This window comes from Rhinolophus sinicus, linkage group LG01 (assembly GCF_036562045.2).
Source record: "Rhinolophus sinicus isolate RSC01 linkage group LG01, ASM3656204v1, whole genome shotgun sequence".
Classification (NCBI taxonomy): Eukaryota; Metazoa; Chordata; class Mammalia; order Chiroptera; family Rhinolophidae; genus Rhinolophus; species Rhinolophus sinicus.
The window spans coordinates 119,292,193-119,305,467 of record NC_133751.1 but is presented as its reverse complement, the minus strand read 5'-3'; the positions used below and the strand labels follow the sequence as shown (position 1 = coordinate 119,305,467).

The window sequence follows — 13,275 nt, the reverse complement described above, 5'->3', positions numbered from 1 at the left end:
CACAAAGCAGGACACAAAGAGTGGAATGAAAAGTAGAAAGAAAGAATGGGAAAACTAGAGGTCAATTCCAGGATGTGCACTATCTGATTAAAAGTTTCAGAAAGAGGAAAATAACCAGAAGGCGGGGAGGGGGGAGAAATGATCAAATAGATAATGTAAGAATATTGTCCAAGAAAAGAAGGATGTGAGTTTCCAAATGAAAGGGCTACCAGAGGTCAGCAAAAAGGATGAAAACAGACTTGCTTGGGGACACATCGCTATGACATTTTAAAACACAGGGTGGGAGGCCGGTTGGCTCAGTTGGCTAGAGCGTGGTGCTGATAACACCAGGTTGCCGGTTCGATCCCCACATGGGCCACTGTGAGCTGTGCCCTCCATAAAAAAAAATAAAATAAATAAAGTCAAATAAAACACAGTGGACAGAGAGAACACCCTGCAGTTTATACATAGAGAGAGTAAAAAGGCTCTAGAAACAGAATTACATAGCCTGTCCCATAATACCAGATGCCAAAACAGAAAATTCTTGGGTAAAATGATTTTTCAACCTAATTGCTATGTCTAGCAAAACTGCAAATTAGGTGTGAAAATTGAACAAAAGTATTTTCAGATATGCAATGCAAAAAATGTATCTTCCAAGCACTGTTTGTTCGATAACGGAAGATGAGCTGCAACACTAGGGAGTAAGCCAAAGACAGAGAGACAAGAAATAAAGGAATAGGATTTGTGGAAGAAAAGGAAATTCTCAGCATGAAGATGAAGGGAGTTGAGCAAGTCTAGAGAACAGCCGGACCAAACAGAACAGGAAGGCAGAAGGCTCTACAAAGAACACCGGTGAAGTTAAAAAGAAACAGCAATCCAAAACGGAGTCACTTTTGCTATGGCCTATCAAGACTTAATTTCAAACCTAATTGCAGTTTCAGCCTCTCTCAGGAGTTGGGTTTTAAACCAGTCAGCCTGGAATTCCCTGGTCAGTGAGGTAATCTGATAAGACCCCCTGCCTTCCCCTAAGGGAAGGTGAACTTGCCTGAAATAATCCGTTCTTTTAACTTTCTTGCCCACCCTCTTTCTGCCTATAAAACCTTCCATTTTGAATAACTTAATAAAGCCAATTAGATCTTCAAATTTACTCCATCGAATTTTGTTCTTTAACAGTAAGTATATTTGGTTGCATAGTATGCCCCTGGAATTCATGTCTCCCCAAAACCTTAGAATGTGACCTTATTTGGAAATAGGGTCTTTGCAGGTGCAATTAAAATGAAGTCATACTTATAGGAATGCCAGTCCTATTGGGACCTAATCCAATATGACTGGCATCCTTATAAGAAGGCCAAGAAAAACAGAGAGGAGACATAGAGGGACAAAAGCTATGTAAAGATAGAGGCAGAAATTGGGGTGATGCAGCTATAAGCCAAAGCACCCCAAGGATTGCCAACAATCACTAGAAGCTAGGAGAGAGGCATGGAATATATTGTCCCTGAGAGATCACAGAAGGAACCAACTCGGTAGAAACCTTGGTTTTGAACTTCTGGCCTCCAGAATTGAGAGAATAAATATCTGCTGTTGTAAGCCAACACGTTTGTGGCAATTTGTTACAACAGCCCTAGGAAACTAATATAGCAGGAAAAAACCAAACAAACAAATAGCAACTAATAGATGTGTTGTGTTGGATGATTTGGAAAATAACACTGGAGAGTTTTTCGGTTTTGTTGGAGAATTTGGGAGAACTAATGACAGCAACATAAAACAAATAAGTAAAGTTTAAATGATTCCATGAAAAATAAAAGGTTAAATATTGGAAAATCACTGTGCATCACTTGGCTCATTAATAAACAATATTTACATAGTGATAATGCTTGAACATGATTTAACCAAAAACTGTGAAAAACTCTAATGGGAGGAAGGAGGTGGTGGATGAAGAATTTTATATCCTTATTTTCCATCATCAGGAGTCAACAAATAATGCCACAAATGGATAAATCAAGAAATAGTAGAACACTGTTTAGAAACATTAGAGTACATTTTAGGAGGAACAACTATAGAGTTGAAGGGCACGACCTCTGGGGAGCAGAAGTGGGGACAGGAGACTTTTTTTTTTCCCAAAGAAGACCCTTTACTGAGACCTATTTAAAACACTTTATCCTTGATTCAAATAAACTTTATCAATTGACTGACTGAAGACTGAGCGAGGTAAAGGCCTCACAGTGGCAAAAACACTCCCCATCACCAATGACATCAAACTAGATTCTAACTAATGCGAGTGTGAATGTACTCAGGGTCTCTGTCCCATCTTCTTCAGTGTTTGATTGAGCACCTCAAACGTGTGAATCTGCCGGATGAAGAAATGCCCATAGCGCCTGGCAATGTTGGTGTCTGCAAGGCGGATCATGTCCTTATCGATGCAGAAGTCCACCTCAGAGGCAGACTGGAATTCGCCGTCCAGGGCGGAGATGCCGCTGGTCCACACCAGGTTCTTCATTTTGTGTTTGAAGACAAGGAGCTGGATCCAGAACTCCTGCTCTGTGAGGTCCAGGAAGCCGGCCAGCTTGGCCACGGGCACGGTGGTACAGAGCTTGAGGAAGCTGCAGATGGTCGACAGCTAGGCCTGCTGCGGGACCTCATCAGAAAACACCTTGAACAAGAAGCGCTGCAAAGAAGGGCTCCAAGCGGTAGCTGGGGTGCACATTGTCATAGCCGGGCGCTACAGGAGACAGGAATTTAGGGCAGCAAGAGCTGCACAGTTCCTCGTAGACCTGTGGGTCGCCCTTCTGCATGCACAGCATCTTGTCCCCCTACTTCTCCTGCAGCTGCAGGTGGATGCTCTCCTAGGTCCCCATGGGGTACGTGGTGAGGGCGATGGACAGCAGCGCGTGCATCTGCTCGTTCTGCTTGTTAATCATCTCATACTTGTAGGTGGTCCTCTGGAACATGCTCTCGGTCCTCTGGATATACAGCAGGATGTTGGCAAAGACCCAGAAGGCATCTTGGTAGTGATGCATCATTAAATGTGCAAAACCAACATAGCAGTATGTGGTGACCTGGCACTCGGGTACACAGGAGTACATGCTCTTCTTGTTCAGTTTGATATTCTCCAGCACCTTGATGGCCTGGTAGTAATCTCCCAACAAAGAGTGCAAACACAGAAGCCCCAGCAGGCTGAAGTGGCCAAGCATCTTGTACAGATAGTGCCGTCCATACGCCCCAGCCACACTCTCGGGGCCACCTCTGCTTGTGCACACCTCCAGCCGCCGGTGGATGTTGGACTTGTCTACCAGAGAGTGAAGGACATTGAGGACACTGAATGTTCCCGATTTTGGGATAGGAACGAAGGAAGTCAATCTCCTCTTCTTGGCGGTCTTACAGCGGTACAGGCTAAATGACGGAAACTGACAGATGAACTCACTCACCGACAACATCCCAGAGCCACTGGCTGGGCAGTTCAAGGGGAGCAGGACCATCAGCATTAGATGTAGTTCAAGAGATTGCAGTAGTTGTAATAGGATTCAAACCTCTGCTCCAAGGAAGGTCCCCCCCTGACTTTGGCATAGTTGTGTCTACAGTACAATTCTTTGTACAAAATCAGGAAGACAGCATCATTACCAACCTGTGGAGCGATGGCTTCAGCCTCAGGCCAAGGTATATTCTTGAAGAATCTTTCTGTCAGCTTCATCCAGCTGTTCTCATAAATGTCCTGGATCTCATATACTTTCTGGTCAGTGACATCACTGGAGACTCAACTGGCCTGCAGCTCATACACCTTCTGATCAATCAAATCTGACACAGTTTTGTGGAAATACTGGATGGAGTCTTTGATCACTTTGGGGGTCACCCGATAGGCCTGCTGTTCATACTGATGCTCATAGGCCAGACCCTGCTCGGGACCTCCTGTGTGCATATCATAGTCACCCAGGTAAAAAATAACAATTAAAAAAAATTCCTTGCCTCAAGTTTGGGGGCTCTGGGTAAAAAACATGGATTCTGAGGGGTACCTGTTCATTGTCCGCCATCTTTAACAGAGAGTTGGTGGAAAAGTGAAAAATCGATCATAGTGTGAGTCAGGGCTCTCAGTGTGGTCCCTGGACCAGCAATATCAGGGTCACTTGGGGCCTTGTTAGAAATGCAGACTCTCGGGCTCTACCCCTGGCCCATTCACTCAGAGACTCTGGGGGTTGGCCCAGCCAACTGGGTTTGACATTGTGAGGGAGGAAGAAATTGTAGTCTACCTTTCTTTGTTCTTCTGGCTGGTCTAATAATCAAATCAACTTGAGTCAGATTAATAAGAGAAAATACCAAAATTAATTACATACTTTACAGAAACCCCACACACATGAGAGAGTCAGAGACACTACATACGTGAGAGGTTCAGAGACAGAAAGGGAAAACGAGGTATGCATAACATTTTGAGCTGGGAATGAGGTAAGGTTTCTTGAGGCTTCAAGGGGAGGAAGGTCTTTTGCAGGATGATAAGAAGAGCAGGTGTTCGGTAATTAGAAGTTTACCCCACCCTATAGACAGGTCAGAAAAAGTTATTTCTGATAATAACTCTTATTATGGGCAAGTCCCCAAAGTTAAATTCTTTAAGGGAGAGGTAAAAATTTCTTGTGAGCCCACAGGGTCTCGACTGCCTTAAGCTTAAAATAATCCACATGCCAAAGTGGCACATCTTAGGGACACCTCTTATGAATCCCTTCAACACACCCTCCACGTTATTCTGATGCCGGCTCCAGCTGGGGAACCACCAGCTGAAGTTCACTGGTGAGTGGGAGCTCGGTCATCCCCATGAAAGCCCTTTTCTGGGCCCAGACGGACACCCCAGCCACCTTGTAAAAGCTTTGGATAAGTATTAAAAACCTTAAGAGTATTCATTCCTTTTGATCCAGTGATCCCAATTCTAGGATTTTATGTTACACCTACAATAAGCTCTGCCTATAAAAGCTTTCATCACTATGTTATTCATAATAGCGAAAAATTAGAAACAGCTTAAATATCTAAATAATAGGTATTTGTTTAACTGCATCCACAGAGTAATTAAAAATGTTTATGGAAAAGTTGAAAGAACCCAGAGCATGTTTGTGTGTTAATAGAAAGAAGCAAGATACAAAATTCTCCATACAGAATGACCACAACTAAGTGGGGAAAACTGTGAGTAGGAAAAAGAAGTCTGGACAGCAACCCCAGAAAATGTTCAATAGATGGGACTAGAGTAATTTTTTTTCTACTTAAAAAAAATTTTTTTTGCAAAGTTTTACGGTGGACACAATAGTTAAGCAACCTATCTCTGTGGAAACAAGTTAAGTACAAACTGAGGAGGGGCCATTGCTTTTGCAGGAGAAAGGCTTCTCCCAGTTGGAGACCTTTAGACTTTCCTGAGCCCCTTCATAGTCTCTCTGCGGCTGTGTAGGCCAAGAGGCCCAGAGGACAGGAATGCGCTGTTTCATGTGTTGTTCTCTCCCTAGGTCTGCATGTAGTAGACGCTTAATAAATATTTGCGAAAGAGAGGAAGGTTGTCCTTATCTCATTTAAACATCCTAAAATCCTGTGACAGAGATATCACAATGCAATTTTGTCTCCCCACTAGATGACAAACCCTTCAAGTGATGGAACTGGTTTTTTTTTTCGTCATCCTTATAAACCCCTCTGAGTACAAAGAAGTGCCTGAAGAAAGTTGAATAAATTATGACCCTGATATATGTGATAAAAGTGTCCAAGTTCATATAGTGAAATCTTGGCAGATGTGGGAGTCAAGGCTCAGTGAGTTGGTCTCCAAGCTGGGTGATATTTGGCAGAGGCAGCTGCATACGGCAAGTCCCTGGTCCCCTGGCACTCTGGGACTACTGGCCTTTGCAGAGCTCCAGAAATCTGCAAAGCGCTGCAGCAACTGCTGGCCTAGGGTCATGTGCTAATCAGGCTGCCCAAGGTCAGAAGCAGGAAGGCTCAGTGAGGTTGCCAGATCAGGTGACTTCCCTGAAGGTCTGATGAGGAGATAGGGCCCTTACACATAGGATTTAGACAAGCAGAAGAAGAGTGGAGGGCATTCCTGACAGGGGCGCTTCTTAACGAAAAGCACCAAGAAGAAAGTATTAGGGTGGTGCAAAAATAATTGCGGTTTTTGCAATGATTTTTAACCTTTTGAACCACAATGACTTTTGCACCAACCTAATACATGAAGCCAATGGCTGGTACACATTTCTATCCCTGTAAGCCTGACTCACCCCCAGGAACCTGGCCGTCTACGCAGAACGCAGTGGGTGACTTACATATGTCTGCCTATCAAATGAACAATTGATGAATGGACACATGGATGGATGAATAAACGGATGTTTGCTCCTTGTGGGAGAGGAGGTAAGGGACTTTGGAAGGAAGCCTTGGTTTGAATCCTGTATCTGCCTTGTCTATAGTGTGAGCTGACTATATTATGTCAAATCTCTGAGCCAAGGTAATTCTGAGGAGGTTCTGAAGGTTGTTGTGATGATTAAATAATGCATGTAAAGTGCTGAGCTCAATGTCTGGCACCTAGTAAGAGCTCAGGAAACAGGAGCTGATATTATTCTCATTGGCCAGAAAGGAAAAGGGAAAGAGATATAATGGGGCCTGCAGTTGGATGTGTTGCTACTATTTCCCCTGCTTCCTAGAAACTGAATCCTGATTTCTTTTGGGAAGCCATGTGGTTTGAGTAGCTTCAGCCAGTCGGTGTATCCCATTCCCTCAGGCCTCTGTGATTGGTTCAAGGAGGTGTACGAGACTTAAGTTGGTCCAATGAGAGTGAAGCTCAGATTATTTGCTGGGACACAGCCTGTCTCCCATTGGATATACCAAGAAAGCCAGCAGCCCAGAAGCCGCTGGCAAGTACACTGGGAGCACCAGCAGGAGGCAAAAGAGAAGGACAGAAAGAAACATTGAGCTGCTGGATTCGGCCTCCTCTGAAGTTGGCAATCCCTGGACTTTGCAGTTATATGAAGCAGTTAATTTCTTTTATGTTTAAAGCCCATCTAAGCTAGATTTCCTGATACCTACAGTCAAAAGCACCCTAACTAATCCAGAAAGGAAGCAAAAACGAAGACATATACATGGAATGTCTAAGGAGGATGAGGCAACAAATGTTGGGTGGTATTGAATTATAAAAGGCTTTGGACACCAGAAATTAGGGCTAAATGTTAGCTATTATTTCCCATTTGACAGATAAATAAACTGAGGCCAGATAGTTAAACATCAAGTAACTTCCTAAGATTACACAAGTTAACTAATTTTAAGTGTGGGGCTAGTGTTAGAAACTAAATCCTTTGGATTTGGCGCCCTCTCCCACATGCCACTCAGCCACCATCCCCATGGAGAAACATACCCCATCCGAAGGCAACACACCCCTGCAGGCACTTCCTTTCTGAGAAGAAGGAGATGACGAGGAGTGTGTGAAGGTAGAGGCCTTCCACCAGCAGCCAGGCGTAGTTGGCCATGATGCAGTACTGGAAGAAGACCATGACCAGCTTACAGCCCACCTGGACAAAGAGAGGCAGGTGAGCCCCAGGATGGGGGACTGTGGGCTTCCCTCTGGTGGCCAGCCCCAAAGGAAGTGGCAGGGTGTGGTAGGGGTCAGGGGCTAGGCCATAGAGTGAGACTTTGGGGCTCATGGCCATCCCCTGTGGTCTTCCACTATCAGGAGACTAGGTCCACAGAGTTCTCCGGAAAGTGGAAGTCCACAGGCCAGCCGGCTCAGTCAAGATGGTTAATGGGTCATAGCCGAAGCAGGAACTGCATTCAAATTCAGGAACTGTCTGCCAGTTGTAAAATTGTGTCGGATGCCCAACTCCCAACTCCCTCATTTTTCAGATGAGGAAAATGAGGCCTAGAGAAGAGACGGGATACCTGAGCAAAGAGTGAAAATGCTTTCCAGGCTCAGTCTCCTGGAAATAGATGAAGAAGGGACATACTAACTATGTTAGAAGGCAACACTGATTATAGCAAAAATGGCCAATGACCGGTACACTGCATGTTTCCCGGAGAACTTTATGCCTGATGAGGATGCCACAGTGTTGGCCTTGCCGGATGCGGTGACTCTTACACCAGGCATGTCCCTTGCAGGAATCCCTGGAAGCTATGCCTGAGAGATTGTGGGGCGTCTACACCAGCACAGCTCCCATACTTGCGCCATGAGGGTCCTCTTTCCTTTCACTGAGCTGTCCCCTGGGGAAAGGACAGCTCCTGGGATGGCCTGAGGGCTGCTGCATGGACAACTATAAGGTCAATCCACAGAAGAGGAGTGCCCACTGCTGCCCTCTGGTCAGCTGTGGTTCCCACCCTCTGGCCTCCCGGAGACTCTGATTCCAGGCATGGTCCATGGTTGGCTTGCAAGTCTGATGTTAATAGAATCCGAGAAGGTCCCTACTGGACTTCTCCACCTCTGGTCATGATGGGGTGGGGCCTGAAATTCAGTCTCCTGACTGCCAGTCTGGTAGGTTATTTTATCCTGGAGATCTCCCTGAGAGTCATGGGCCCTACTTCAGGGACCTCTCAGTTTGATTCAGAACACACACACACACACACACACACACACACACACACACACACACACCAAAAAAGCTATAAACAACACAAACTTAATAGATCTGTAAGGAATTACAGATGTGAGCGGTGGAAAGTGGCAGACAGGATGGCTGAACCGATGTCAATTTCCAATCCTCTCCCTCACTTGCCTTTGCTTTTGTAGACTATGATAGTAAAAAAACTCAATCTTCCAGCTTCCTTTGCAGTTAGATGTGTTGTCATGACCCAGTTCTCCCTCATGAGAGGTAGGTAGGAATCTTAGGGAGGGCGTTCTTTCCCAAATGAAAAGGCAAAGTCTCCCATAGAGAAAAAAATGTTTAACCTTCGACTTTGCTGCTTCTTGTCTGGAATGTGGGTGTGAGGCCTGGAGTTGAAGCAGCCATATTGCAAACATGTGGTATAAAGCATGGGATCAAGAATGGCAGAGCAGAAAAAGAGGGAACATGACTGTGTCCGTCATGGAGTCATGGAGCCACTGTGCCACCTCTGGATTGCCCATCTGTGGACAGCTTATGTGGGAAACAACGCCCATCTGTTTAAGCCACTCATGTGCAGTTTTCTGTTATGTGCACGAAAAAGGATTTCCAACTGACACAAAGTAATATTGCAATGAATTAAGACTCATCTAAGCATTCAGAAGGAAGAAAAGGGTTAGATTTTTAAAAATGTGATTGTTTTACTACAGCGCTGTGTGTGCAGACATAAAGGTATATGCTCATCCTTTTCTTTCTATAACCAACCACAACCCTCTCTAGACTTGGTCATCTGTCTACAGCTGGGGTTTGTCGAGAGTAAGGAAGAGCCTTGCTATGTATCGAAACCCCAGAGTGGCTAATCCACTCCTGGACACTGGGAGTTGAGCAGCAGCCCCCGCGGGCTTCCCAACAAACTGATATCGCATATGCCCCAGACTGTGCATGTGGGGACATGGGACCCTCCCTGAACCTCCTGGCCCAGCCTTAGTACTTGCTCCTTTACCCAAGGTATTAAGTGCAGCCTCAGCAGGGACTTCAGGGAAAGACACACTCCCCACAGTTAGGCCAGGGTAGACAGGCAGGCCTAACTACAGCCTGGGGCACGCAGGCACGTTACCCTGTGGGTATCACACTGGAAGCCGTCGTCTGAGGAGAAGAGTACAGCATCCTTGATGAAGATGGATAGGGCACGCAGGATGAAGGACACAAACAGGTGCATGTGGATGTAGTTTCGGGTGCAGTGGAGCCTCCTGGAGCGAGAGAAAGCAGAGCCATTGGGGCCAGAGATGGAAGGGGCTAGGGCTCAGCCACGCCAGCCCCTCCCCCAATGAACAGGGGAAACCCAGGCCCTGGACATCAGCTCTTTCCAGGTGATATATCTATCTAAATCTCTCTGTTAGCAGAACCTAATGAGAATCCACGCCCCCAGATGCCCAGTCCACTCTGTCTTATGGTATAATTAAAAAAAAAAAGTATAGGGCAACATTATATTCTGACCTACTACCATCTCCATCTTCCAGAATTGTTAGAGGGATGGGGGTGCCAGAGGAAGGCAACTAGACTGGGAGTGGGCAAGCAACATAGAAAATACACAGTCTGCAGGGAGAAATCAGATCCAGGCTCTGCAACTTATTAGTTACAGCACCCTGAGCAAGCCTCTCCACCCCTCAGAGCCTGGGTTCCTCCTTTGCTATAGTGGACAGAAGTCTGTTACTTGTTCCTATTCTTCAGGTACCACAACCAGGCTTTCCTATGGGGAACCTGTTCCAGCTCTAGGCTGGTTTGACGCCATCCTTCTACCCTCATGACACACCTGACCAATCAGAGCTCTCCATCCCTGGCCACAGTGATTGGCTCAGCATTGGACATGTGACCCAAGCCAGGCCTATGAGAATGCCCCCAGGACATTCATTGCAACTAATGGGGAAGAGACTTTCTTTGTCCTGATGCTGCTGATCTGGTAGAATGCACCCCTGCAGCTACTAGCGTCTGTCTCTATCCCCTCTGCAGAAAGCCTATCTGAGGATGAGGCCACTGCGGGCAGAGAAATAAAGGGAGACAGACCTCGTTCTGCTGATAACTTTGAGCACCTAGATCCGGCCATGGCTAAAGTCAGATGCCCTTGAACTTGTCAGTTACGTGGGTTAGGTCATCTTTGCTTTCCTAAGCTGTTTGAAGGTGGATTTCTGTTTCTTGCAACAAAGAGTCTGGCTAACACACCTGTACAATGGGGGTAATGATACCTATCTCACAGCATTGTGTGAAAATTAGAAACAACACATGTAAAGCAGTAAGTTCTTTGTAATGCTCAGTAAATGTTGAATGCATAAAAGAATGAACAAGGTCACAGGACCTTCACAGGAAATTCAGTCACAGGAACTTTTGTCACAGGTAAGCTTTAGACGAAAGGGTAACAAAGTGGTCCACCCAGACCTTCCTCCTCTGGCCTGAGAAGTTAAAAAATATGCAAAGTCTGTGTGGTGGGAAAGCTGGGAAGATGGAGAGCTGGCAGCATATTCTCACCGGAAAGCACAGAGGATGCTGAGAGCAACCAGGAGCATCACCAGGGAGGAGCTATAGCCCACGGTGTACATGACCTTCAGCTTCAGGAGGTACTTGTGCTGTAGGAAGAGGCATGTGTCAGTCCCACGTGCCCCCCTAGCTGGCTCTGCCCTTTTCTGCCTCAGAGTACCTGCTTCAGGCTGCTTGAACCCCTTCCACTGGGAATGCTATGCTGGTCACACCCTAAGGACACCAATTCATGGACTTGTAATATCTGGGCTTTGGAAAAGACCATCTGATGCCAATTCAAACCTCTATCCCATGTATAAGGCCTGTACAGCGCCCTGAATTCAAGGCTTCACTTGAATAATTCCGGGAACAAGGAAGTCATTTAGTATACAACAGTGCAAAATATTGGATAATTTTTTTCTCGTGTGAAGCTAAAATCTGTTACCTTTAAAATTACACTTATTGGTCCTTTTTGTTTCTGGAGCCACTTAAACTGAATTTGTCTTGCACCTCAGGCCTGTCTTTATTTTAACAATAAACTTTGAATTTAGAACAGTTTGAGACTTACAGAAAAGTTATAAAGATCTTACAGAGAGGCCTATGATTTTTTAAAACAGCTATTCCACCCATCCGTCCCTCACTTATCTTCTCAGCATTAAACATTCCCTGTGTCCTTCATTTCTTTCCACAATCCTTCACCATTTTGCTCAATTAATACGCCCCAGTTTGTCAATGTCCTTCTTAAATAAGACACCCAGAATTGGATAGCTGAAAAGCTCCAGATATCCTCTGACCAAGAAGAATTAGAATGGGACCATCACCTCCCCTAATCTACACACTGCACTCCTATTAATGCAGCCAAGCAGGCATTTACTTGTTCAGCAGCCACGTCACACTACTGGTTCATCTTTGATTTTAAAAGATCTCAACGGAATAAAATAATGTGACATATAGAGATAAAGGTGAAAACCTGCATTTAGGTTCAAAAAATAAATTGTATAACAGTCTCAACATGAATCAAGAAAATAAAAATTAAAACAATAATGCTACACCATTTTTTATCAACCAGATTAACAGATATTTCAAACTAATAGTATTCTATGCAGGTTGAGGGTATAGTGAAATAAAAATTGGTTTAATCTCTGGAAAGTAACATGTATCAAGAATATTTAAAATAGGATTCCTTTTGACCTCCTTTTTACCTCTAGGAATTAATTCTAAGAAATAATCAGGGGCCAGCCCGGTGGCTCAGGTGGTTGGAGCACCGTGCTCCTAACACCCAGGTCACGGGTTTGATTCCCACATGGGCCAGTGAGCTGCGCCATCTACAGCTAAGATTGTGAACAACGGCTCTCCCTGGAGCTGGGCTGCCGTGTGCTTTCATGAGCCGCAAGCAGCCAGCGTGAGTGGTCGGCAGCTAGCGAGAGAGGCCGTGAGCTGCCTTGAATAGCCAACCAAAGGCTGGCAACCGACTGCCTCAGCCGGGGGGAGCGCAAGGCTCCTAATACCAGCATGGGCCAGGGAGCTGTGCCCTACACACCTAGACTAAGAAACAACGGCTTGAACCGGAGTGGGGGGAGGTGGAAGAAGGGGGAAAAAAAAGAAATAATCAGAAATATGGAAGCATATTTATATATAAAGATGTTTATCACAGAACTATGTGATGAAAAACACTTGTCCAACAATAGAAAAAGAGTTAACTAAATTATTTTAAATCCAAACCATTTTAATGTTATGTTACCATTAAAATGCTGCTTACCAAGAGTTTTAAAAGCTGTCAGGACATGCTAAGAATGTCATGTTAAGTGAAAAGGCAGAATACAATTTTCACATGTACAGGGTGATTACCACTATAGGTAAAAAAAAGTGTTAGGTTGAACTATATGAAATTGCCTTTATTTGTAGATCAAAAATGATTGAATACGGGCCATTTTTTATGGTTCAGTCTCATACATGCACAGAAACAAGATTGTAAAGAGATGTGTTAGATGTTAATACTGATTAACTGTAAATGATAAGTTTGTGGATTGAGTTGTTACTTTCATTTGCATTTTTATGCACTTTCCATTTTTCTACAGTGGGTAAGTACTACTTTATAACCAGAAGAAAAGGGGGTAACTAATTTAAAAAGAAGATAGGCACAGGAATAATATTGGGGAAACCTGGCTGACAGCTGTTCATATGAAAATGACCTTGAGGTCAGAATGGCCAAAGCTTCGTGGTTTCAAGGAAGTGTGCTACAGAAAAAGAACAC

General features: G+C 44.8%; 1 protein-coding gene and 1 pseudogene across 2 annotated transcripts in view; both read right to left on the bottom strand.

The window, feature by feature from the left end:
• SCTR (secretin receptor) overlaps positions 1 to 13,275 on the bottom strand; it is a 70,158-nt gene that overhangs the window by 12,702 nt on the left and 44,181 nt on the right. For both annotated transcript variants that reach the window (XM_019715494.2, XM_019715493.2), the window contains 3 exons: positions 11,034 to 11,131; positions 9,628 to 9,760; positions 7,337 to 7,490 (listed from right to left, as the gene is read on the bottom strand). In XM_019715494.2, the coding sequence (XP_019571053.2) occupies positions 7,337 to 7,490; positions 9,628 to 9,760; positions 11,034 to 11,131 (385 nt within the window). The remainder of the gene's footprint in view (positions 1 to 7,336; positions 7,491 to 9,627; positions 9,761 to 11,033; positions 11,132 to 13,275) is intronic.
• On the bottom strand, positions 1,923 to 3,805 carry LOC109436718 (eukaryotic translation initiation factor 3 subunit L; annotated as a pseudogene).